Below are 25,813 nucleotides of genomic sequence, written 5' to 3' on the forward strand. Positions count from 1 at the left end.
CATCTCTTCGGAGGCCTTAAAGTTAGACAGCTGTGGAACCAGAACGACCTCCGTCCAAGAAGGACGGATATTTACCGCCAGGTCCTCAGGCCCTGCTGGATAAAGACCCGAGCCTCACGGGATCTCGGTGAACACAACTTCTCTAACAAAGTGCTTAACTATCTCTGGTCCAGGCTCCACTCAGCCCCTTATTTGGAAAACCAGGCTTGGACCCCACGTCTGCTGGGCCCTCCTGCTGTTGGCCCCCATCTGTCCTCCCCTGAGTTCTGGGCCCTCCAGCCCACCCAGGGAGGAGGAGGAGGAGGAGGAGGAAGGAAGGCAGAGGCTACCTTCCCCATGCCGAGTCCTGTTCCTCAAGTCACACACACACACACACACACGGGTCAAGCCAGCCCTGGGGCAAGCCCTCCACTGGCCCAAGCCAAGAAGACTGTGCCTGAGACCGGATGGAGAAATAAAACACTCACAAACACATGCCTTCGTCTCCTGCGGTTCCAATGGGACATTCGGTCCTTCTGCCCCTGTGGGGACGAATCACCCAGTGTCCTGGAGGGAGGAACCCGCCCTCCGCCCTCTGTTCCCCCAAAGACAGGGCACCACGGAAACGAGAACATCAGAACCGCCTAGTTGGCTTGGCGTCCTCCTGCCTGAGAGGGGAAAGCCCTGTCCTGGGGCTCGTCAGGGGTCTCCTGCGGCTGGGACGGTGGCTGGAGACCCTCACACGACACCTCTGTCACCCAGACCTCCATCCTCAGCTCTTCCACAGTCCCGCACCCGATCTCAGGAGCCCTGCTCACAGGCGCCTGAGCCAGCAAGGGAGGCAAAGCCACGCTGTGCAGATTTTCCTCCCACCTCCTCTGGTGCAGAGGGGACGGCAAGATGGTGGGGCAATCCCTGTATCAGCCGTCGTGTCTTCCTGCAGGCCCTGCCCCGAGCATTTCACAAGTGTTCTCTCATTGAATCCACACGACAACCCCACTGAGTAACATCTGTCCACACCTGACAGGTGAGGAGACCCAGGCAGAGAGAGGGGAAGTAACTTGCCCAAAGTCACACAGCTGGAATGGTGCAGCAAGATCTGAACCCAAGACCATCGAAGTCTAAAGCCTCAGAAGCTCTTTGACGTCTGTTTTATACTCTGTGCCGTGTCACATGGAGAAGTGAAACCTTTAATGTGTGACATGCACGGTGGCTCTCTAAAGAGGGACTCGGTAAGTCAGGTCTCCCACGGATGGGACTGTAGAACTCTGTTTATCTCCCCAGCATCTCCAAGGACCAGCAATCCACGGGGCATGACCTAGAACACACTGGCACACGGAATAGGGAAATGACATCAGCTCCTCCCATCCTCCCCAGTGTGCATCCGCCCCAAACTGCACAAATGTGCGACAGGGGTGTCGGACTTGCAAAGGCCTCAGCACAAAGGTCCTTGCTAGGACGCCCTGCCGGCCACCCACGGTACATATGACACACGGCCCCTTGTTCTCTTCTTGGGACCACCTCCCACAGTGACAAATATCTGTGTCATAGCTGCCTCCTCGATCTCGCTGCCAGTTCCCAGAGGGCAAGGCTGGCTCTGCCATAGACAGGGTTGGGCGCAGAGGAGGCACCTGGAGATTTACACGGTCTACAGTGGTGAATGGCACCATCCCAAGTGTCTACACCGCCTGTAAGCCGGTAAGAGGTGAAAACAGCTCCCACCACTAAGTCTTCCTCAAAGATTGCGTCTCTTTGGCTGTCAGTTGTGGTTTGGAGCTTTATGAACTATGGCAGACTGTGGCGGTCAGCCTCCGGGACCTGCGCTGTTCCCTTCTTTAGGGCGGTCAGAAGACTCAGTTCTGGCCAAGGAGATGTCAGCAGAACCTGCTGGAGCTTTGAGGAGAATTTTTTAAAGGGTCATACTTGGCCTTCTGATTTTTCCATTTCACCCTTCCACTTGCTTACTACCTGGAACATGGATGAGATGCTCAGGGATTCAGCAGCCACTTTATGAGCATGAGGACAAAAGCTACATACTCAGGATGACAGACGAGGAAGCTGGAAGGAGTCTGGGACTGGGTGACATTCACTTCCTGCTGTAGTAGGCTTCTAGGTTAGTAAGAATAACAGACATTTCCTTATTTAGGACACTGTTTTTTGAGTGAGAATTAATAATACTAACGATACACCCACCATGCGCCCTTGGCCAAGTTACCCAACTTCTCTGAGAATTCCTTCCCTCAGCTGTACAGTGAGGTCAACAACAAACCCATCTGCTCACGGAGCTGCTCCCAACACTAAAACCGTGGGAGCAACTGGGAAGTGTTTTGCAAATTGCACTGTTTCCCTCCCTGTCAGTTGCTATGGACGCCTGTCCCAGAGACATTACCAGGAAGCCACGAGGGCCAGACGCATAGCTTAAGTCAACTGGCTGGATGATCCAGGGAAGCCCTGGGACCAGCTGCGGCCGCCTGCTCTATAATCCGCCTGCCCAGCACGCCCTGGGGAGACGCTGGACACTCTGGCCTGAGACGACGACACGCTTACCCAGGCTCCAGTCAGCTGTGCCCTGGGCTGCCCCTCCCCTCGGTCCAGCAAGCCTAGGTCCAGGCGAGGCCCGAGGGCAGAGGGCTCCCTAAGGAACAACAGGCAAAGAAAGCAGGTTCTGGCTAATGGGACGCAGCGGTAAGGTTTGTTAAGGCAAGAAAGGCAATCAAGAGAACGAGGCTCAAGAGGAAATCCCGGGGGCCCGTCCCACCACCAGCTTTCTGGGAAATCACGCGCACCTCCCCAAGCTTCCTGGGTCACCTCCTGTGCCCGAGTGGGGGAGGGGGAGGCACGGCTGCATCACTGATCCTATCCTTCCCCTTAAGTGAGGAGCACATGAAGGATGACGATGACCGGGGAGGCTGCCTGTGTGGAAGGAACACAACAGTATGTAAGGACAACGGTCCCGTTAACTGAGCAAATACTATAAAGCCACATCTGGACCCTGTGCTGTCAGGACGGCCATTTCACAGGTGGAAAAAGCCAGCCTGTGGGGCTGGCACCCAAGGGACACCCCTGATGGGAGCAGAGTTAAGATTCTGGATAGGGCCTTGGGCCTCCAAGCCTCAGGGTTGCAGGAGACGTGGGGCCATGGGGAGGACAAGACAATCTCAGAGGTCAAGCTGGACCCGTGGTGACTCCTTGCATCTCTCAGGTTTCTTAAACGTTGTCATCACTTCAAGAAAAAGAAAAGAAGTTGGAGAGGCAGGAAACGGGGTGCTGGGGGCAGACAGGGGGCAGGCTGGGAACACAGCATGAAGCTGGGACCACACCCAAGAGCGCAGTTCTCCAGGCAAGGATGAACGAGGAGGGAAGACCTTCTTGGATTAGGGAAAACAGCAAGAGCAGAGCGACGACCATCCACGACCATCCACGGCCATCCACCCCGGGAGCAGAGGAGCGAGGCCGGAGGAGGCCGCGGGCTGAGTCCCATGCGACGGTTATTTCATTTCGCAAGACTGGCGGGGACAGTAATGCTCCTCCCCTTTCTACAGATTAGAAAACCAAGCCCCAGAGGAGTTCAGGCAATGGGCCAAGGACACAACAGCAGCAAAGACAGAGCAGAGCTGACCCCGCTCCTGTCCACAGCACCCGGTCTGCGACACCGGGAGATGGGCGTCTACACTCGGTCCAGCCTGGGCTGGACAGACCTGGGGAGGGGATGAGAGCCCCACGATGGGGGTGCTGACCTTCCCTCCCCCTCCGCCAGCGGGGCAGTCCCAGGAAACCACAGAGGACAGCAGAAAGGGAATAGCCTCATTTCACGTTGACCCGGATGAGGGCCGCTGCCATCTGTCACTCGGGGTTTCTCTAAGTCCCAACGGCTTCTGCCAGGAAGTGTGGCTGGGGGCTGGTGGGGACGGGAAGTGGTGGGTTTGAGGATTTCCAAGCCTCTGAGTTCTACCCACCTTCAGTCAGGGGACACGAAAACAAGAAGCAACTTTGTGGAAAGAAAGAATTTAGTTAAAGGTCAGCGTTTCCATTTTTCCTGTGAGCTGAGCTGCTTCCAAGAGAAGGGAAAAAAAAATCAGCTCCCGTCTCCAACACACACACACACACACACACACACACACACACACACACACGGATCAGATGTCCCCCGGGCCCAGCTCTGCCAGACTGGGGACTCTAGAGTGAGCGGACCAGACCTCAGGAGACCCTGCCCACCACCCCTCCACCCCTCCACCCTGTGGGTAACATCAGCTCATTGCCCAGAGAGGCCTGGGGAGCACAGGAACACAGATTCCCATGGAGACCAAATCAAATCAAACCGTCTGAATAACTAAAGATCCAGGTGGAAGGAATGAGGAACAGCAAATCCAACAGGAGAGGCGATCTGAGGTCAAAGGAAGTTACCCAGCCCGTGAGCCAGGAGTGACGGAGGTGGACTCGACTCTGCCACCCCCTCCCCCAACTAGTTAGATGGACTTTGGCTGCAGACATGGGGACGGAGCCAGGCTTTGTCATCTGTCTCATCAATGAGTGACAGTGGCAAACCTTCTCCAGGCCTCGTCTCTTCAACTATAAAATGAGATGGCGATGATACCTCTCTTAAAGGGTCGTCACGGGGATTAAGTGAGATGATGCCGGAAAAGAGGTCAGCCCAGCTTCTAGAAGGCCTACAGTTAGTGCTCAAGAGATCTCAGCTGTCACGAGTCCCATGTTTATTACATATTTAAGAGCCAGATGGGCTGAAATTTAGGACTATCTTGATAGTAGCCTTTGGCAAGTCTCTTAACATCACCAAAATGGTCTCATCCGCAAAGCAGGGTAACACTCCCCATCTTGGCAAAGAAGCCCTGGGACAATGAATGGCCACGCACAGATTCATTCGCTCCTCTCCCCTCAGTGGCCCTCAACAAGGCCTCCCCACCTGGCACAGGAGGGGAAGGGCTGGATCATAAAGCATCTGCCACCTCTGATATTCTTGGATTCTAGAATTCTAGCCAAAGAAAATAATCCAGAACCCAAAATACTCCCACCTAGCCCACCCATCAAATTTGCAAACACTAACTGCCTAGAACTTGATGAGAGAAGCTTCTCTGCAAAGCCAGATCAAACCGTGCCCTTACTCCAGCCACAGGGGCGCCTCCGGCCAGCAGCCCACCCAGCCCCGTGCTCTGAGGGCTCCAGAGCCTCCCTAAGGGGGCAAAACAGGGTCCTGAGAGCAGCTGGCAGAACCTCACGTGCCGGGGCACTGATCGGATTGCTCTAAACATCTCCCAGGCCAAAACAAACTGTCCACCCTAAGATGATGTCAGCCAGGGAGAGATAAGGCCACGCTGCCATCTGTTCCGGCAGCTGAGCTCTCTCCTAAGACGGCCCCCCAACAGCTCGGGCGCAGACCCTTCAGCAGCTCTACTGCCGCGCTCTGGGCTATGCTGTGCATTTCATCCACGGATAAAAAACATACAATACATATATACATATACATGTATCCTTGACTACTTTGGGAAAGAAAAAGTCTGCCTGAGTTAGTCAAGACACTGAAGCAACAAATACTTTTCAAGAAATAACAGTGGCTGCACTCGGACACATAGCCAGATGGCTCCGACTCTGAAAAATTGAGTACCAAAGAGCTGCCCAGTGGAGTCCCTGCTTCAAGGAGCAGGAAGGACCAACTCGAGGAGGAGACGAAAGCAGGCTGCAGTTAAGGCATGTGAACTTGAGTCCTACATCAGCTCACCAAAGTGTTACAGATTATCTGCCTGACTGGGCTTTTAATTTTTTTTTTTTTTGAGGACGATTAGCCCTGAGCTAACATCTGCTGCCAATCCTCCTCTTTTTTTTTTTTTTTTTAGCTGAGGAAGACTGGCCCTGAGCTAACATCCATGCCCATCTTCCTCTACTTTCTATGTGGGACACCTACCACAGCATGGCTTGACAAGGAGTGCCATGTCTGCACTCCGGATCTGAACTGGCAAACTCCGGGCCGCCGAAGCGGAATGTGCAAACTTAACCACTGCACCACCGGGCTGGCCCCCTGACCGGGCTTTTTTGGATACAAATTGCAAAGGTGAACTGGAATCTAGTCCATAGATGGGCCCTTCCGGGTTGAGACTGCAGCAACACACTTGAGAGCACTGGTCAGGGTCAGACAGAGCTGGGTTCAAGGGGCCCCCTTCACAGCTGCCAGCCATGGCAGACCCTCAGTGTCTTCATTTGTAAAGTGGGGATGAGGGTACAAGTCCCACAGGATCCAGCAAGAGGGCACGGGAAGCCCTGGGGTCTGGGCTGGCTCATCAGACGACCCTGAGGCCACAGCAGGCAGGGGACTGTCATTTCCCCAGAGCCCCCATGCGAATCCTGAGGTCAGGGCGTGTTGGCGAGTCCCTGGGCCCTGCAGCCACTCTTGACCAAGGCTGGCATTCTCTGTCCCCAGCCCTGTGAGCAGAGGCTTGCCAGGGCCCAGAGAATGTCAGTCATCGCTTTGTACCACATCTTTTGAAGGAAATCCCACGGCGACTGACACCCACGACTTTGGAGGCTGCTGGAAATTTAGGGGAAAGCTTCATAAACATCATGAGTCAAGTAGATCCGGGAGCCAAGCCCAAATTAATGTAGTTCTCTGCTAAGATCTTCTGGGAAACAACCTTGAAAAAGGCACTCGGGTTCAGCTCAAATATTGTGATTCACTGGTAAGTTCGAGCTCATTAACAGCCCAGAGGAAGAAGTCACTTCGCCCTTGGAAGGCTCGGAATCCAAGCCAGGGGGCCCTTTCCCTGTGCTGCTGCCTCCACGCGGAATGATCAATCCCTAATCGGGTCATATGACTGGCTCCCTCTATCATTCAGGTCTCAGTTCAATGTCACCTCCTCCGAAAGCCTTCCCTGACCCCTCGGCCTACCACAGCCCCCATCGCATGGGGCTGCACCATACAATCTTCAAAGCCCCTGCAGTAGCTGGGATTGTCATGTCTGCTTAATTGTCCCCATCTGTTTCCTCCCCCTTCAGGGAGTCAGGAGTGGTTTCAAAGACATGCTCTGGAAGCACACCTCTTGAGTTGAAACCCCAGCCCTACCCCTTTCCAGACCTGTGACTTCAGGCAAGTTTCCTAACCTCTCTGTACCTCTGGTTCTCCATCTGTAAAATGGAGATGGAGACTATTATGAGTATTCGATGGGCAAAACCCACGACACGCTCGGAAGGATGCCCGGCGTACACTTGGTGCTCAACAGGGCTGAGCTAGTCATCCAGAATTCTAGTTCCTGGAAACAGGGATCACCGCCTGTCATGCTCCCCACGGTCCCCAGCACCTGAGATGACAACGCCAGGCACAAAGTGGGCATTTGTTACAGGAACAAAGGAATGCACAATGAGAGAAATGCCCCCACCTCACAGGACAGCTCTGGGGACGAACTAAGAGGGCTCAGCCCAGGCCAGTGCACCATATCCTGCCTCCCCCGCCCCTCGCTGAGGCCGCCCTCTGTGGTCTTCAGGTGCCCACTTTGCTGACATCCCGAGCGTGCAGCATCCTTGTCCATAGCGGGGCAGAGGTCCTGTACTCTGCTCTCCCACCTACCTGTGCCCTGGGGCAAACACACAGAACGGTGCTTGTCCACTAGCAAGAGCGGCACAAAGTGAGGAATGACCTGCACAGGGAACAAACAGACTACGCTCTCTAGGTTTCTCCGACTCAATCACCAAGATTTTTTAAATCTACAATAATCGTATGATCCAACGATGCCCCTTCTGGGTATGCACCCAAAAGAACTGAAAGCAGGGTCCCAAATAGATATTTGTGCACCTGTGTTCACAGCAGCATTACTCACAAGAGCCAAAAGGTGGAAGCAGCTCAAGTGTCCAGACAGAGGAATGGGTAAACAGAACAGGGTCTATCCACACAATGGAATACTATTCAGCCTTAAAAGAAAAGGAAATTCTGACACGTGCTACAACATGGATGAAGCTTGAAGACATTATGCTAAGTGAAATAAGCCAGTCACAAAAATACAAATATTGTACGATTCCTCTTATATGAGGTACAGAGAGCAGTCAATGCCTAAAGACAGACAGGGGGCTGCCAGGGGCTGGGGGAGGGGACAATGGGGGTTAGTGTTTCATGGGAGCAGTTTCAGTTCTGCAAGATGAAGAGTTCTGGAGGTGACTGGTGGCGATGGTTGCACAACCATGTGAATGTGCTCAATGCCCCCGAGGTGCCCACTTAAAAATAGTTAAGATGGTAAATTTTACGTCATATGTATTTTGCCACCATAAAAAAAAAAAATTACAAAAAAGACTCACAATAGAGTCAGTAGACAGGGTGTGTTCTCGACCCAACACGACTGGGAAACATCACATCCGGGTCCTGTGTCATTGTCCTCTCTACACTGCTCCTTCAACGAGGCTGGAGTGACTTTGCCCATTTCCCAGGTGAGGAAACTGAGGCTGAAGGGAGGCAAGCCACTTACTCCAGGCCAAACGGCCAGGAAAGGGCAAACCTGGCTCTCGAATGTCGAGTCTGGGCGGATCTGTGGCTTGACCCTGAGGACGGACATCACCACACAACCACAGGAAGACACAACCACAGAGCTGACTGGCTGCCTCGTCAGGGGAGACACGACCAACCGACAGAGACAGCAGGTTCTGTGGCTCCTCCGTGGCCCTGCCCAGCCCTGAATGATGGGGCCCCAGGGCGGCCATTTCAGGGTTTACAGCCCACAGATCAAACATCCAGGGCCCGGCTGCCACAGCTGCTGCATCTTTCACAGCCGTAACTGCCCTGTGACCCGTCTCTCCCTGTTCTCACGAGGATGGAAACCGACTGAAACAAGATCAGACGTCGTAACTCTTAGTGACCCGCACCCTGCAGCCTGGACCAGTGACTTGCCCTCTTTCTCTGCCCTCCAGTTTCCCCAGTCGTTAAGAGGAGGTCGGACAAGATAAACCTGGGGGGGCCTCGAGAGAATCCATCCACCTCCCACTTCCCCAGAGAACCTCCTATGTGCCCAGTGTCCCGTGAGACCTCCGGGGCTGGAGCACAGAGAGCTCAGCAGGTGAACAGCACAGCAAGAACTCTGCTTCCTTCTGGTCAGCCAGACCTAGGAGGGAGTCCCAGTCCCACCACCCTGGCCTCAGTTTCCCCATCTGAACGATGAGGATAATGGGACTTCTGCTCACGTGACTGCTGAGGCATTAAATGAGATATGGGCCCGGAAGCGCTGGGTGCGGGGCCCGGCAGGTAGGAAGTGCCAGTAAGCTAACCACGTTAGGTGTGGGCAGCACAGGAAACTCCCGGGGCCGAGAGGGGGAAGGCCTGGGGTCTGCAACCTCCCCGGTCACTGCAGGGTGACCTCAGGCAAGTGACTTCAAAATTCTGACTCTCTTCTTCTTAAACAAGTACAAGAAGAAAGCGGAACTGGAGGGCACCACAAGGCTGCACTCCTTGAAGAGCAAGATCTGTGCTCTTGGTGCCGACGCTGCCAATGAAATGACGGGTTCGGGTCCTCCCCACCCTCTGATGGCCTGGTGGGCAGAGGGAGCTGAGGGTCTGAGTCATGGGGACATAAGACCCAGTCATAGTCGGTGATGGGTGGGGGTGGGTGACTAGCAGTTGTCCTGGAACCTGGGAATCATAACCCCTTCCTGGCTCCATCTCAGATCCCAGGGAGCCACCCCCCATCCCAGGTCCCTCTCCTGTTCCTACACATAACGGTGCGCTGAGCCCACCAGGAGACCCTCGTCCAGCTCTACCAGGGCTGCAGGCTCAGGGAGAGCACCCTGCCAACCCACTCAGCCCAGGGACTCCAGGGGCGGAGGTGTGCCCAGCAGTAGGCTTCCCATCTGAGTGCAATTTCCTCTACCCCCGGGTACACATTCAGAGAGAAGTTGGTGACTCAGGGGTCCCCAGCCCTCTACTTCCACCCATCCACCGTTGCTCGTGCCTTGCGTGCTTGGAGAGTGTGGTCTTTGCTCTCTGAGCAGTAAGCACTGAGTAAACAACACTAAGGTTGAGTTATCACAGGGTGGTGGTGGGGGGGGTGGGCAACAGTGGGGGGGGCGGAAAGGGAGTCTTAGTGCCTTTGGGTGGGTGGGCACCCTAGCCCCTCACCTCCCTGGCACCACTCATCTGTAAAAGGATGATACCAGAACCTGCAACCCAGGGATCTTGTGAAGATTAAATGACTGCATTTCATTAGACAAATTAAATTAAACGCAGCATGCTTAGAACAGGGGCTGGCACAGAGGAAATGCTCAAAAGCACTCATTCTTATCGTGATGTTAATTTTAAAGATGGAGGATAACAGAGGCCCAGAAAAACTAAGTAACTTGTTCAGGGGCACACCCGTTGAAAGGGTCAGCTAGAATTAAATGGGCCTCAGGCTGACAAAAAAAAAAAAAATGCTTTTTTCAGGATGGCACGATGTTGGCGTCGCTGCTATGGCAAGTTTCACGGTCTGGGCGGCTCAGTTTCTTCATTCGTAAAATGGGGAGACGCCAGCCCTCGTCTGAACTCATGGGCCACAGATGCACTGAGAAGCTGGGATGTCCTAAGGCTGCCAGCCAGGGCTGATGAGTCAGAGAAATGCTCCTGGGGGGCCAGAGGGTGTCTCTGTGCTTAGCTGCTTTTAATCATAAACCCTGTGTCCCAACCCGAGTTGTCCCAGCTCACGGCCCCAGACGCGCCCCAACAGCGAGGAAGTGTGGGGGCCCCAGGCTGGAAGTGTCATGTGCCCTGGGGCTGGGAATGTCAGGTGCCAGCTCGTGCTGTCACTCTCAAGCCAAGCCAGTGCCTGCCTTAAGTGAACAGCCCACGGTGGCCGCGAACCCTCTGATCGGGACTCCCGCCCTAGGCCCACGTACACGGTGTTAGGAGGAGGTAAAAGTAGGTTTTCACGGTCAACCCCACAGGGCACCAGGCCAGCCCTGCACCATGCCAGCACGCTTCACCTCTTTGAGCCTCAGTTCCCTCAGCTTTGAGCATGGAGCCAACAATCCCTACTTTATAGGGCTGTTAGGGTTAAGCGGGGTGTCCCCTGCAGAGTAAAACTGCCACACACCTGTCTGGGAGTCCAGGGCCTGGTGCACAGCAGTGGCTTAATAAGTTTGTTCTGAACAAGTCGATGTTACACAGTGAGGACACGCGGGCCTCAGAGAAGAACAAATGGCCAGAGAGAAACCAAGCCCTCAGACACACCCCAGGGGTTCCGCAGGGCCCTTGTGGTCAGGGTGGGCTCCAGGTCCAGCCTGCCACAGCCAGGTTGATGCTTAACGACACTAAGACCCACAAACCTTGCGTGTGGTGTTCAAGGCCTCCACGGTCCCATACCAGCCAACGTTCCAACCCCTCTTCCAACTTTTCCCCCTTCCTTCCAAAGAAGATGCCAAGATTCCCAGCCTCTGGATGGACGGTGGGCCAACCACTGAAATAGACGATTCAGGAGGAAGAGTGGAGTTGTTTACAGGGGAAGGGTGTGGACAGATGGGGATGCAGAGCTCAGAATGGGCCGGAAGCCGGGGATACGGCTGTGATGTGCAGGCAGAGGTTCAGCGGAGCACATCAGCCTGCATCTGGCCTGCGTCTGCTCCTCTTCTCTGGGAAGACCACAAGCCACCGCCGTGCCAGGCTTCCTGCTGCACCCCCAGGGCCCCGCACCGCGTGGGGCCCACACAAGCTCGGGGATAACGAGTCAAGGGTTTACAGTGCCTGAGGTTGTGACCTGCCCCTTGACCAAGAGAGGCCAGCCCCCTCTCCTGAAAGTTTGTTCTGGAACTAAGCTCCACACGCGCCCCCGTGGCCCTCACGCCAACCCTGAGCAGGGATGGAGCCAGCGAAACACAGAGAAGGCTGGATTCCTTTTCCCAAGCAGAGCCACGAACAGCAAGCCCTTGCTTCCGTTCCCTCCCATCGCAGGGTCCCAGGCCCACCGATGTCTCGCCATTTCCCCCTGCATACGCCCCACAGCACCGCCTAGGCTCTGCAGGGTCCAAGGGGGCTGTCAGCATCCTGCTTTCACAGGGAGTGACTGGCCCCTGCTTCCTCAGCCAGAACTCAAACCACCTCCTGTCCGGGGAGAAGGAGCTGAGCGTGGGGCACTAGCTTTCTTCTCTCCCCTTGCCCCAGGGTCTGAACAATGAGCTACTTCAAACCAGTGGAAGGAAGAGAGAAGGAGAGAAGTCAGAGCAGGCAGGGGGAAGGGAAGGCACGCCCTCTACTTGCCTGAACATCAAACTCTTGCAGGAGGCTGGTGATGGTCTGTGGAGAGACAAGAGAGATGGTCAGTTTCCTCGGGCAGAGAGCTAACGTGGGAACACCCGGACCTCTCTAAGCCCTGAGTCTCTATCTACTCCCTCCTCTGTGGGGCCTCTCAAAGTCCTTACAAAGAGAGACTTTTCTTCTCATCTCAAAGAATAGCAGTCCAGCAGAAAAGCAGACGCATTAGCCGGATTCTTTTTTGACTACAGCCTTGGTGAAAAAAGACCAGAAGGTCTAAGTTGACCACAAGCTTGAGAGAGACAGGACTGTAGTTGCCTATTAAGTGGTCTGCCTGTCTCCACTCACATGTGACCCTTTTAAAGCTCATGGCTGCCCATCGTCTGGATTAAAATGCAATGTCTCATAGGTGGAAGGGGAGAGCAGAGACCTCAAAGCATTTCCTTCCATCCAACAATTCTGAGTTTCCAGCCCAAATTCTATCTTGCGCCAGAGCTGTGAGTGGCAGGACAGGCCCAGGAAGAGAGGGAAAAGGTCCCTGTCCCCTGAGGAGGGGTAAAGAGTGGCTCAGAGAAGGAGCTGGAGCCACGCTTGGCCAACGTTTCCAAGAGATGTGGCTGGCAGGTTTTCGTCCTAGCACAGAGAGGGAGTCCAAACGCCCTCTGAAAACTGAACCCCAGCCAGACCCATCACCAGCCACCAGGAAAGAAGGCAGCTCAGCAGAGCGAACGCAGGAGAGGCGAAGGCAGGGGAAGCAAGCAGTTGCCTGCTGCTGGACTGAAATAGCTTCAGAGCCCTGGCTAGGGTGAGAACATCACGACGTTTGGAAAATCCAGGTGGAGGCAAAGGTGGCAGACCCCACTCTGTGTGTGTGCACACGTGTGCACTGGTGGGAGGGAGCAGAAAAGCCATTCCGTACAACCTCAACCTTCAAAATGTGAACAAGAGTGCAGTGGCCGACCAGGTTAAGAACAGACATCAAGAAGAACTTCCCAACAGCAAGTCTAACGAAAAACACTTTGCTGATTCAACCTAAAGAAATGGAAGGTTGACTTCCATCTAAACCTTGAGAGAAAAGGTAAGTATCCACTTAGAGATAGACTGACAAGGAACCTGGAGTTGATAACCTCTTAGATGTTTGTGTCAGAAATAAAATTTTCCAAGGATATGAGTAGGCTGCCAGAAATATATAAATACTGTGTTTAAAAATGCATTTACCCTTGGACCCAGAGATACCACCTCTGAGAATTTCTCCCAGAGCTGCACCTGCACATGTGGGAAATGACGTACACACAGGGTCCACCCAGCGTCCAAAGCCTGCAGCCCTGCTGGGAATGGCAAAGGGTGGGAAGAGTCCAGTGACCACTGGTCACGTGAACTTGCGGGTACACTGTGAGACTGGAGGCAGGCAGGTGCTCTATGGACTTATGTTGGAAAGGTCTCCAACATTAAAGGTTGTTAAATGAATAAAGCAAAGTGTGGTATACCGTTTCATAGGGTTTTTAAAAAGGGAGAGAGAAGAACATGTTGGTCTATAAAACCTAGGGGTTTTCTGTTTGTGTGTTTGTTAAGACTGTGCCATAAACTCAGACAGAAGAGGAAATGGATTTGGAGCATGCATAGTGAATAGTACGGGTTGGCAAACTTACGGCCCTCCACTTGTTTTTGTAAATAAAGTTTTATTGGCACACAATGAGCCCATTCACTTACATATTGTCTATGGCTGCTTTCATGCTCTAACTGTAAAGCTGAGTAGTTGCAACAGACTGTATGGCTCACAAAGCCTAAGATATTTACTATTTGGCCCTTTACAGAAAACATTTGCAGACCCCTAGTGTAGAATGATAAACACCCATTCTGCACGCCACCCCTGCCCCCCACCCTGGGCCTGGATTCTAATCCTACTTGTGCCACCTCTCCAAAAGAACTCTGGCAGAATTCCCTTCCTGTTGGAGACCAGTTTCTGTATCTGTAACGTGGGAAGAGAGAGAGTTGTCTCACACATTCGTAATGAAAAGTCCATGAAATAAGGGACCTAAAACAGAGCAGCCACGTGCAGAGTCATGCAGGAATTCAATGAACAGTCCATTTGCCAAAGGCAGCTGGCCTGGGTTTGGCTCCACGCCCCACACTTGTTAACTATGTGACTGAGGACAAATTAGCCTCCCTGAGACTCAGCTTCTTCTTCTGTGAAATAGGAACAATCCCAGAACCTAGCATCTAACCAATCACCATCTTGGCCCGTCAGTTAGGATCACCCACGAAATGTGGCTGGCCCAGAGCCAGGCATGCAGGACGTGGTGCGTGCACGTTAATTATTATTTTTGAAAGCAGTCAGTTGACCTTAGAGTAACTCCACTTTTGAGCCTGAGTTTCTATTTTTATAAAAGATATATCGTCCCAGGCAGAGATGCGACTCAGGGAGAACCGGGATGTGAACATACTTTAAAAACACAACGTCAACCGTGCAGATGGAAAGGCTTTTCACATCCATCGTCAGAACGGCCAGTCCAGGATGGACCGTGCCAACCCCAGCTGCAGGGCAGGCGCTCCTGCTTCCAGTAGGGAGGCCTCGTGGACACGAAAGGTTTGACCAAGAAGATGACAATAACCGCAGCAACAAGAGCTCCCGTGCATTGCTCTCCTTCTCCAGGCCAGACAAGGTTCTAACTGCTCCTATGAATTAGCGCGCTCCATCCTCACCCTGGCCCCACGCTGCAAGTCCTAGCGCCACTGTTTTAAAGTGGGGAACTGGAGCATGAAGAGGCGGAAGGATCTGCCAGCGGACACAAGCCGTAAAGTTTCACAGCCAGGACCTGAACCCAGACAGTCTGGTCCCCGGGTATGTGGCCTGAACCTCTAAGCTATGGGGTCGACACGTGGGGCAGCCGGGCTTCATGGTGCATGTGTTAGAACCACAGGATGTCAGTGGAGCGGGTGCTCAGAGGAGCTCTGATTCCATGCCCTGACTTTACAAAGGAGATCAGTGAGATGTGGGCCGAGAAGCCCAGAGAGATAGGTGGGCAGGGGCCCAGCCCAGCCCACCATGCCATCTCACTTAGTGGCCAAGCCAGGACTGGAACTAGTACCTCTGACCCTTTGCATTCCTGGACAAGGTGACCTGTGGACACAAGAAAGCAGTGGACAGGTGCATGTGTGCCCCCTTGGGTGGGTGTGCACATGTGCATGCATGCTCATGTTGTGCACACACATATGCCCATGTATGAGTGTGCATGTGATGGGGGCAGCCAGGAGCATCTCCACTCACCTCCCCTTTCTCCACCAAAGGCTTCACCTCGGCGAGGTCCACGTCCTGCAGCTCCCGAGACATGTCCCTGCTGTCACCTGCCTGTGAAGGGACAAAGACCAGGAGATCAGCACTTCCAGCTTCCCGAAGGAATCAAAGCTGAGGCCAGGGAGGGAGCCTTCCTTCTGCCTGGCAGCTCCTCCGTCCTGCACCACCCATTGCAGGTTACGAGGCCCCTCTGCCCACGGCCCCATCCTACTCTTGCCCCTGGGCCCAGGGCAGGTTTCCTGGGACGGGACACTGAGGATCACAGATGCAACTACCTTTCTGATGAAACGGATGGACTGACACTCAAAACCAGGTCCTCAAACCCAGTCCGGGCCCACCCACCACAGCCAGGATGTTTCCCACTGCCTTTTAGAATGATTGCTGCATGCCTGATCCCAAAGTCAGGTAGCCCTATATTCAGGGCCAAAAGGGGACAGAAGGTCACAGGAGGCTACCATGTGCACGCATGGCCCAAGCTTCATCCTCTGTCCTCCTCAAACTAGCCCCACTGGAGGGGTGGCCACACAGACCCCCCACGTCCACCTCTGTGCAGGACTCTCTGTTACACACTGGTGGGGAGAGGGTGGGGGCAGGGAAAACCTCAAGCCAAGGGGTCTGACGGGACTGAACGCTCAGTAGGATTTTGAAAGAAAAAGAACCTTCAAGGCAAAAAGCACTTTATGAGCCAAAGCAGGGTGGGGGAAGGCAGAGAGAGGTGGGGGCGCGAGAGCAGAGGGTCGGGGGAGTGCAGGGGGATGGTGGGAGGAGGGGAGGATGGAAGAGCAGGGGTGGGAGGAGTTGGGGGAGAGGAGGTCCTCCTTGGCTCTGACAGGGGCAGGTGCACAAGGACCGCAAGGAGATAGGGGCCACAGAGGCAGACCGAAGCAGAGTCTGGGATGGGCAGAATGTCGCCACAATCGACTCCCTGGGGAGCAAGGCTGGATGGTGACAAGTACTAAGCATCTTTCTGGGAGCTTAACCTGGAAACAGGAGGTATAAACATTCATTCTCACAGACTGATCGTCACACTAGAAGAAGGAAGTGCCCACCAGCACAGGGGAGGCACAAAGAAGTGCAGGATCAGGGTGAAGGGCTACAGGCAGAGGGAGAAGAGGTCAGGGAGACAGAGTCAGTGACAGAGGGAGAAGTCCAGGGACCTCAGGTCACAGACCCAGACCCTCTGAACACGGAAACCTGGTGAAAACCAGCCTGACGGAGGCCCTCGCCCTACAGCTTTCTGAGCAGGAACCTGGCCCCGAACTGCCCACGGCCCCACAGATATAACGACCAGAGAGAGCCACACAAGCCTCTGACATTCCAGCCCAGGGCTCCTCTGAAGACCGGCTCCGGGAACCCACAAGAATCCTCTTTGTGAAACACCTCCCAGGTCAGCAGGCAACAGAGCGGGGGCCAGCCCACACCCACCCCGCAAACACGTGACATTCTGTGGGCGCATCTCCTGGGATGCTCTGGTCTGGGTGGGGCCCCAGCACGATTTTCCCCAGTAGATAACCAGCCCCACAAGAATGCCTTTATGCGCCCTTTGGAGTCTATGTTCCAGAACATTTCGAAAACAAAGTCGGTTTTATGCTTGTGAGCATTCCTGGGCAGCTGCCAGCTTGGAGGCAGAAGGCATGAAAAGCCTAGGTCTGTCGGCCTTGCTAATTCAGCGTGTTCATGGTCCCGAGACCCTGGCCCCTGGGACACCTCGCCTACACAGCCTAGGGAACCTTCCAGAAGCCCAGGGCTCTGGCAATGCCGCCCTTCATGCTGAGTGAAAGGACTCTGCATTTCACAGGGGCTCCTTCAGAACTCAGGCTTGAAGTCGGGGTCTCCCACTATCCCCTTGAAGGCAAGCCTCCTTCAGCGCCCGCTGTGGGCTCCCCAGGACCAGGAGCGCACCTGTCTCGTTCCCTTCTCCACCTGCAGCATCAGTATCTCAGCAGGTGCAAAGTCGGACCGCAACTCGCTTGCAAAGTCGGACCGCAACTCGCTTGCTGAACAGGGGAAGAGGTTTTATGCAGCTTAATAGCAACGCATGTATTTAAGTTCACTCTTAAATGATCCCTAAACCACAAGAGTGAAATTAGCCTTGAAACAAGTCTACGTTTTTAAGGACCCAAACACATGCTTTGGTTTGGCCCAGGGGGTGTCAGTTCTTCTTGGCTTCCAGATGCTGTGGTCCTGGCTAGAATGGCAGCCTTTGCCGGCTCCCTCACTCTTCTTCGGAACAGAAAAGAGTTAATTCCAGCCTTCACGGTTTCCTAAACATGCTCCTGGGGAAACCTCTTTACCCCACACCTTCTTTCCCTTCCTACAGCTCAGCTTCCCAGACCACACGAGGCAGTGGGCTGAAAACCGGCGAGTTGCTTTCTAGAGCTGGAGGGGCCTCGTGGAGCACAGCCCCTCGTGTGCTCAGGGCCGTGGAGAGGCTCAGAGAACTATCACAGTGTTTATCTAAACCAGGGGTGTTTCTGCCCCCGCAAGGGACATTTGGCAAGGTCTTGAGACATTTTGGATTGTCATGACTGGGAGATGCTACTGGCGTCTAATGGGTGGAGGCCAGGGATGCTGCTGACCATCGCCCAGTACACAGGATAGCCCCCACAACAGAATTATCTGGCTCCAGATGTCAACAGTGTGAGGGCGAGACACCCTGGTGTAGACCAAGAAGCATCCAGCAACCGCCCGGGATTCTAAAGTCTGCAGAGACTGGATCAAGCAGAGGAAGCCTCTGTACTATTTGTCCCTGGGGGGAGTTAGGGGGAGGGGGGCCTGCAGTCAATAAATGCAAATGTCCTGGCCAGGACAAGACCTCTATCTAGGTCACTGTCCCACGACACCAAGGCTGCCCAGACTGGGGCAGCCCAGGGTGGTCTCTGCACCTTGACCCCCCCGCCCCCACCCCCAGCTGCTGGTGGGCAGCCCGCCATGGACAGGAAGACAGCTGGCTGCTCTCAGCCCAATTCTGCCGACTCGACTTTGGCCAGTCGAGGAGTGGAGGGTCAGTGCTTATCCTGCCTGCCTGTTGCCTCAACCGAAGACCTTTGCAAACTTTGGTTTCAGAAGCTGTGTGTCTAAAGGAAATCTTATAAGGAAGTTCAATACCGAAAAAGAGATTTGCAACAAGACCGAAAAAACAACAACAAAAAAAAGCTGACTTGCTTTGGATGAGGCCAGAGAAAAGGCCCTGATGGCCCCCAGCAGCCCTCACCCCTCCCCTCCCTTCCATCTGCCCCCCACTCCCCACGCCGCAAGACCATCCAAGACCATGTGAGTGCCAGGATGCGCTGCTCCAACACTGATTCATTCGTAGGTTGCTTACTGCACCAGGTTCTCATGTGCCCGGCACTGAGCAGAGCGAGAAAGTATCAATCATGGTTCTGTTATAAGGCCCTACTGCGTGACAAGTCGGGGACATGGCCACAAACAGCAGACCCAGTCTTGCCTCATGGAGCTCCCAGTCCCACGGGGCTGGCTGTCTCCCCTAGGGTCCCCAGCGCCCACTCACCCATCAGGCCCAGTGCTGTCTGTCCCGGCTCTCCCTGAGGCTGCCCAGACGTTCCACCTTGACCCTGCTCACTCCTGTCGCGGTGGACCATGCTTCATGGTGGAGGCCACCTTTGCATTGTAGGAGCAGCACCCCAGGCCCAGGCCCATGAGATGCCAGCAGCACACACCCCCAGCTGTGAGAACCAAAAATGCCTGCAGACATTGCCAAATGTCCCCTGAAGGGCAAAATCGTCCCTGAATGGGAACCACTGATTCAGGGCAGTTCCGGGTGCAAACCCAGAGACCGTTAGATACAGTTCTCATTCAAGCTAGTGTGCAGGCACAAACACTCTCACACACACTCACACACACATACATACCCACCTCCCCCAGTGCCGCCATCAGTTTACCAGGAGGAGGCTGAAGCCCAGGGTCCGAGTGACTGTTCTGAGACCATGCGGTCAGCCGCAGCCAGACCGGCCAGCAGGGAGAGGCCCCTGACTCTTTCCTCTTCACCACACTCTTCTTCAACAAGCTTATTCTGTGGGGTCCAAATTCACAGCCCAAGACCACAGGCTCATTGAAGGAAGCGGGTCCAGCAGAAGATGTGGCTTTATAGGAACTGTGATCTCCTTCGCCAGGAGGGAGGGACGGGGGGGAGGGGCCCCGGTTTGGGTGCTCTGGCTGGTGACCCCATCCCTGCCCCCACAGGCGCCACTTGGAGCCCAAACCCAGGTGGCCACCTCCCCTGCCCCCACCCCTGGCCAACCCAATGGCCTGCTTGGCTCAGCAAGTTCTCTCCCTGGGCTGGAGGCCGAGCACTGGACGCCAGTCCCTGCCCCTCTCACCGCCTCCTGGAAAGTCCCTGCGCAGGATGTCGGACCCAAAGGGCCACGGCCATCAGTGAGTGGACAGCGTGACAGGGCACAGAGGGCGGGAGCCTAGGTGTCCGACTGCCAGCGCTCTCGTTCCACCTTGCACCTGCCAACTGTGTCTCCAAGAAGCATGGACAGAGCCCCTCCAGACAGAAAAATCGATCTGATGGGTCTTCTGCTAAAACCTGCTCAGTGCCAACAGCAGAGCTCCGGGTCACAACCCCACCTACCCAACTGGTTCGCATTCTGCTTCCTTTCCCACCTGCCCTCCCCACCACCCATGGAAGGAATTCAGAGAAAACCAATGTTAGAGACGTGAAAGGCAGCCAGGAGCCAGAGGGAAGACTTGCAGGTCAGACCTGACGTCACCCTCAACCAGCTCAGTGATCCCAACATGCTATCTCACCTCGTAGCCTCAGTTCGCTCATCTATAAATTGAGCGTAACTCCTGCTCCCAGCCAGCAGCAGCGGCCTTCAATGAAACAATGGCACATAGAATCTGGCAAATAGCTGCTTAATTAATCCATGCACTTTCCTTCCCTGGGTGCCTGAGAGACCCAGGGACATCTGCGAGGACACAGCCTGGGTTTTATACACCATGAGTCCCAGGGTGACCCAGCAAGGAGGGGACAGAGAGAAGATGTTCAGCAAGCGCCACATGGGTTTCCAGCAATCAGACCCAATGCACCAGCACACAGGCCTCCCCATGAGCAACATGGGTCACTGAGTAACAAAAACCCAAGGCGGGGCTCAGCCAATGCTGTTCTGGTTCAAAGGCCCCAGGAGACAGTCAGCAATTAGCTGGACCACATGGGTTCAGGGGACGCCGAGACCGGGATTTGCCAGGAGAAGGGAAGAACATGACCCCCGGACCGGGAGGGCAGCGGGCAGAGGCGTCTCAGGGAATCTGAGGCCACATGAGAACCGTTAACCAGTCACGGGAGGTGAGAGGACACACAGAACCTGCAGTTCTCAAAAGCCTTGATGGAGCCGCAGGAACACTGGCTCAGTATCCAGGGCGTGGGAATCCTGCCCCTCTCTTGCCACGTGACTTTGACCAAGTCATTAATCCCCTCCCTGGGCCCTGGCTTCCCCATCTGTAAAATACACAGTGTGTGTTCCACGGACATCACATGGTCCATAAGACACGGGGAGGATGGGAGCCCAGGAGGGAAAGTGTTGCACAAAGATCAAACGGCTGGATGCAGAGGGGTCTTACCAGGACCCAGGTCCGCTCTGCCTGGATCAGCCCGGCGACCCTGGAAGTCCCTGTCCCGCTCCCAGCCTCACACTCGTCCCTGTCAGTGAGAGCAGAGCCTCCCGCCAGCTCTGGCACACCTCCCACTTCAGCCGCCTAGGGGGGACCCACCTGCACACCTTCCTGGGCCCCCTGGAACTCCCACAAGGTGGGGCAGAGGGGGTGGCCAGCAGAGAAACATCCACGATGTGCTCTGGGAGCTCCAGGATGCACCCGCCTCAGGAAGAGTGTCCCCAGATAGCCCACAATGAAACCCTACACAGACACACCATGAGAACAGCAACAGGAACAACTTCTGTGGCACCAACTGGGCTCCAAACACTGTCCTTCCTTCGAGCTTCACAGCAACCCTAGGGGATAGGCACTGTCATGTTCACCATTTAACGGATGGGGAAACTGAGGCACAGAGAGGTTGAGAAATGTGCCTCAAGTCACCGAGCATCAAGCAGGCACAGGTTAAAGCAACCTTAGGGGGAAAGTTGACCATGCCATCAGTTTGCCCTAAATATACACACCCGCCGTGAGCCCACCCTTTGTCCAGGTAGGATGTCCTAAGGATGGGCTACACGTGACCAGGAGGGTTTTCCTGTGTGCATCAGCTGGGAAAGTCACATACTCCTCCCTCCACCTTGACCAGTCACCAGTGAGCCGCCACGAGAAGGCCCAGGCTTTGGGCAAAGTCCACATCTTAGACTTTTCCGTTCTCCCTTCAAGAGACCCAGAGGGCTCTGTTTTTAGCACCCTGCCCTGCCCCACAAAGTGCCTCCCTGATACAGCAAATTCCATCCTTTGAAACGGTGTTCACTGCCTTGTTCTATGGGCTCCTCACGGAGGTCCCTGGGAGAAGGTGGATATTATCGTCCCAATTTACAGATGGGTAAGCTGAGGCTCCACAGCAAAGGCCCACAAGACTTCCTAAAGGCCCAGACTCACGCCTTCGATGTGGGGGCAGGCAGGGAGGGCAGGGGTGGGTGAACAACAGGCTCCCGGAGGCCTCTAGTGAGGCAGAGAAAGCGGAAGACCAAGAGGGACTGCTGACAAGTTTGCATCGATTGGGACTGTCAGCAAGTGGCCCAGATTCCATCCCTTCGATAACTTGCCTGGTTTCAAAGCCACGTGAAAGCACTGTTCTTTCCAGCACACTGGGCTCTTCATCGAACAGCATTTAAAAGGGGGGTGGGGGGATCAATGCCTGCTGCTGTCTGGCAGCATCCTCCCCAAATACGGCAATCCCAGGAAGGTTCCGGAGAAGAGTCCCACGTCGCATTAACCTCAAGGAAAGTGGCCTTGGGGGGGGGGGGGGTCGCCCTGGATACCCTGCTTTACTGCGGTCCATTCTTTTGTCCTTTCTTTGCTCAAAACATATTGACGTCAAGCCGCATGGTAGTTCCCGGGTTCTCCCGATGTTCCGTGGACCTTTTGAAAGTCAAGGCTCTGGGGAGGATGAGCAAGCCAGCGGCCTTAACTCTCAATGGTTTTCTTATGTAACCAATCTAGTAAACAATATAGGTGCACTCACTGGACTGCCAAGAAAATTTCCAAGTTTAGGGGAAAAGAAGTCGAGAAGAGGGCTCTCAAAGTCAAGAGGATGGTGCAAACGCCCTGCAGAGGAGACCACCAGATCAGGAATCCTGGAGGGCTCCCAGGGCTCTGCACGGAGCCTGAAACTCAGCAGCGCTCAACGACTCCTCCTATGTCGAAAGAACGAAAGAGGAGCCACCAGAGAGAAGGCAGAGCCCAGCGGCATTCACTCCCCAGGTCCCGACTGGAGCTCAAACTGAGCCTCAGTGTGTTGGACGAGAGCACAGAACCCCGAGAGGGTCTGGGACACAATAGCAGGAAGGGGGAGGCGTCAGCCAGCTCTCTGACCATCCCTTCTCTGCACCACCACCCGGGATCATCCTGTAGGTTCTCAGTGGGGTTCTGGCAGCTCCAGCCCAAGCCCGAGCCGTTTGTTTAGCAGAGAGAAGACCACCTGAGCGGACAAGCGGAATCGCTGGCGTCCAAAGGATGACACCGGTCGGGCTGGAGGATTCTCCCATGACTCTGCGGGGCAAGCATGAGCTGCACTCAATGGCCTATGAGATAATTTGTGGAAAGCCCACAGATGAGCTAGTGTTCACATAGGACGCGGAAATAGATTCTTCCTACAAAACCCTTTGTCCCCGAAATGGGACTATCGCCACGCCGACAGCATCCTTCGCCAAAATAGCCTTGCTATTGACGGCCCAAGATATTTTCTTAACAAAGGACCAACATCAACTGAGTGCCTGCTAAATGCCCAACACGTGGACCAGAATGATCCAAGGAGGGCGCCCAACCCAGCCTGCAGCCCCGAGGGGAGAGCCAGGGAAGGCTTTCTGGAGAAAGGAGAAGAGGTCAATGACGAAAAAGGAGAAGCGAGAGGACGTGACCGTTCTCGGCTGAGAGAGTCCTCAGAATGACCTACCTCTTCAGAAGGCCTCCCACACCCACTTTGGAGACGGTTGCCCAGAACCTTCTCAAAGCCAAGGGGGTGGAGCCAGGGGTCCGGATGGGGAACAGGATGGAGCCCTGGTCCCCGTCCACCTCTTGAAGTAGAGCTGCCCATGGGTTCACGATTTATACTGGTATAGGTTTCCACAGGTTTAAGGCAGGGAGGTGGGGGGGGGGGGGGGGGACTATAAAATAAAAGAATAAAATAAAAGAAAAGTGTAGGAGTTCATTCAAGGAGGCATTCAAGGCCCCCAGACTGATAAGAGCCTCCTCTCCCACCACCTCAGTTCCGGAACACTGCTCTGGACTGAAAAAACCTAGAGGTGGGGCTGGGGCGGGCAGGTCTTCAGGAATTAGCTGGGAAGGTCAAAGACTGGTCAAAGCCAGACCTGTTTGAGGGCAGGAACTCTGCAATCTGTCCCATTCTTAGAGTCAAATCACTCTCCAGGATTTTCCCCCCCGAGGGCTCGGGTCTCTTCTCAAAAGGGCGCCCTGGAGAACTGGGCTCCAGGCTGCACCCAGTCAGAGTCCCCCTGCCCTCTGCACACCCACCTGCAACAAGCCAGGGCTGGCACGGCAGGAGGCCAAGTGCATATTCAGGAAATTACCTCTAGCTCCACCTGTCTGTCTCCCTATGCAGAGGGCAGGTAGGAGGGCAGCCTGGGACAAGCCCAAGATCAAGGAGGCAGGAAGAGCAGCCTGAAATGAATCCAGGACCCCAAGCTCATGCTCCAAAGATAGGTCCGGAGGGTCTGGGTGGCCTTGAGGGGCAACTTGGCTCACCTGGAGGAGGACCCCACTCACTTGAGTCTGGACGCGCCTCAGTTTTCTGAGCTGATAAATGGTAAGAATGCCTCCTATCTCAACCGACTGAGGTGAGCCACTGAAATCACAAGATAAGACCCACTTATGGAGCACTGGCGTCACCAGACCCTGGGGACAGAAGAGCGGCCCAGGAGGTATGGGCTACATGGCCACTGCTCTCCCCCATCATTCTGGAGCAGATTCCTCAATTCCAGCTGCATCCAGTATATCCTACCCAACACAGCCCAGGGGGCTTTGAAACAGTGCAGATTCCTGGCCCATCCCAGACCTACTGGGCCTGGAAATCTGCATTTCAGATAAGGTTTCCAGGACATTTTCATGCAATCTGCAGACGCCGAGCTTTTTGGATGACCTTCAAAAAGCAAGACATGAGTCCCGCATTTGCAGGCACTTTCTCCAGCCCGGGTGAGTTTAGAACAAAGGTCTCCGACACCGATTCATACGGAAATACCTCGAGAATGTCGCTTGTGGGAATTATTGACATTAAACACCTACACGGTGTTCCCACGTGCCGGGCACAGTTCTCTGCTCTTTACATCGACTGACTCAATATTTATGAGCCCCAATGAGACAATGTCTGTTATTCTCATTTCACAGGAGGGGAAACTGAGGCACAGAGCTCCTGATTGCCTCTCTGCCTTTCTCCAATCCCCCCAACGTGCCGTCGTGAAAAAGAACAAAGGCTTTGAGGTCTGACTCTCCAGGCTCAAAGCCTGGCTCTCCCACTTCAGCCATGTGGCTACAGGCACGTCCCTTAAACGCCCTCGGCCTCAATTTTCTCATCCACTCAGTGGAGCCGATGCAGCCCAAGAAGAGGGGTGAAAGGGGATGAAGGGGCTACAGCAGCCAGTCTGGAGACAGCTGTCCTGTCCCTCCCTTGGAACCTCTGGGCCTGAGCCAGGTCCCTCCCTGCTAGAATCCTAGCTGCCGAGTCATCATCCTGGCTTTCCTTCTGAGGCACAGGGGCTCTGAGTCACGCCTTGGACGGGATTCTCCGGAGTTGGGTCCCAAGGAAGAATCGCAGCTTCAGGCCATCAGCAAAACACAATGCCATCTTTGTTCCCCGTCCACACGGAGGCCACTCAGGCCAGGAGGTTCCAGCACACCCCCAAGGAACCCCCCCCCAGCTCTGTTCAGATCTGGGGTCCAATCTGGAGGGGGCAGCCCAAATCCAGTCAGCCACTGCTCAGCGGGGCCGCAGCCCTTTCTCCCTAGCCTGATTCTGCTCCACTCTCCGAAACACCTGATTTACACTAAAAAAAATTAAATAAATAAAAAGTCACCCATATTCTGTCTGGAAAGTTTCCTCACCAGAACCTCGGTGAAGAGCCAATTTATCTCTGCCACTCTGATAGCAGACGGGCAAAAATCAAGACCGAGAACCCCTTGACCCCCCCCCCAAAGTCCCAACC

General features: G+C 54.7%; 1 protein-coding gene across 2 annotated transcripts in view; it reads right to left on the reverse strand.

The window, feature by feature from the left end:
- NDRG1 (N-myc downstream regulated 1) overlaps positions 1-25,813 on the reverse strand; it is a 55,806-nt gene that overhangs the window by 27,563 nt on the left and 2,430 nt on the right. Inside the window, exons 2-3 of one of the 2 annotated variants that reach the window (XM_023648990.2) lie at positions 15,450-15,530; positions 12,188-12,223 (exon numbers count right to left, since the gene is read on the reverse strand). In XM_023648990.2, coding sequence (XP_023504758.1) covers positions 12,188-12,223; positions 15,450-15,512 — 99 coding nt within the window. In that variant the 5' untranslated portion in view covers positions 15,513-15,530. The remainder of the gene's footprint in view (positions 1-12,187; positions 12,224-15,449; positions 15,531-25,813) is intronic. The other variant, XM_023648991.2, reaches the window with a different exon arrangement.

The sequence above is a fragment of the Equus caballus genome, chromosome 9 (assembly GCF_041296265.1).
Source record: "Equus caballus isolate H_3958 breed thoroughbred chromosome 9, TB-T2T, whole genome shotgun sequence".
Classification (NCBI taxonomy): domain Eukaryota; kingdom Metazoa; phylum Chordata; class Mammalia; order Perissodactyla; family Equidae; genus Equus; species Equus caballus.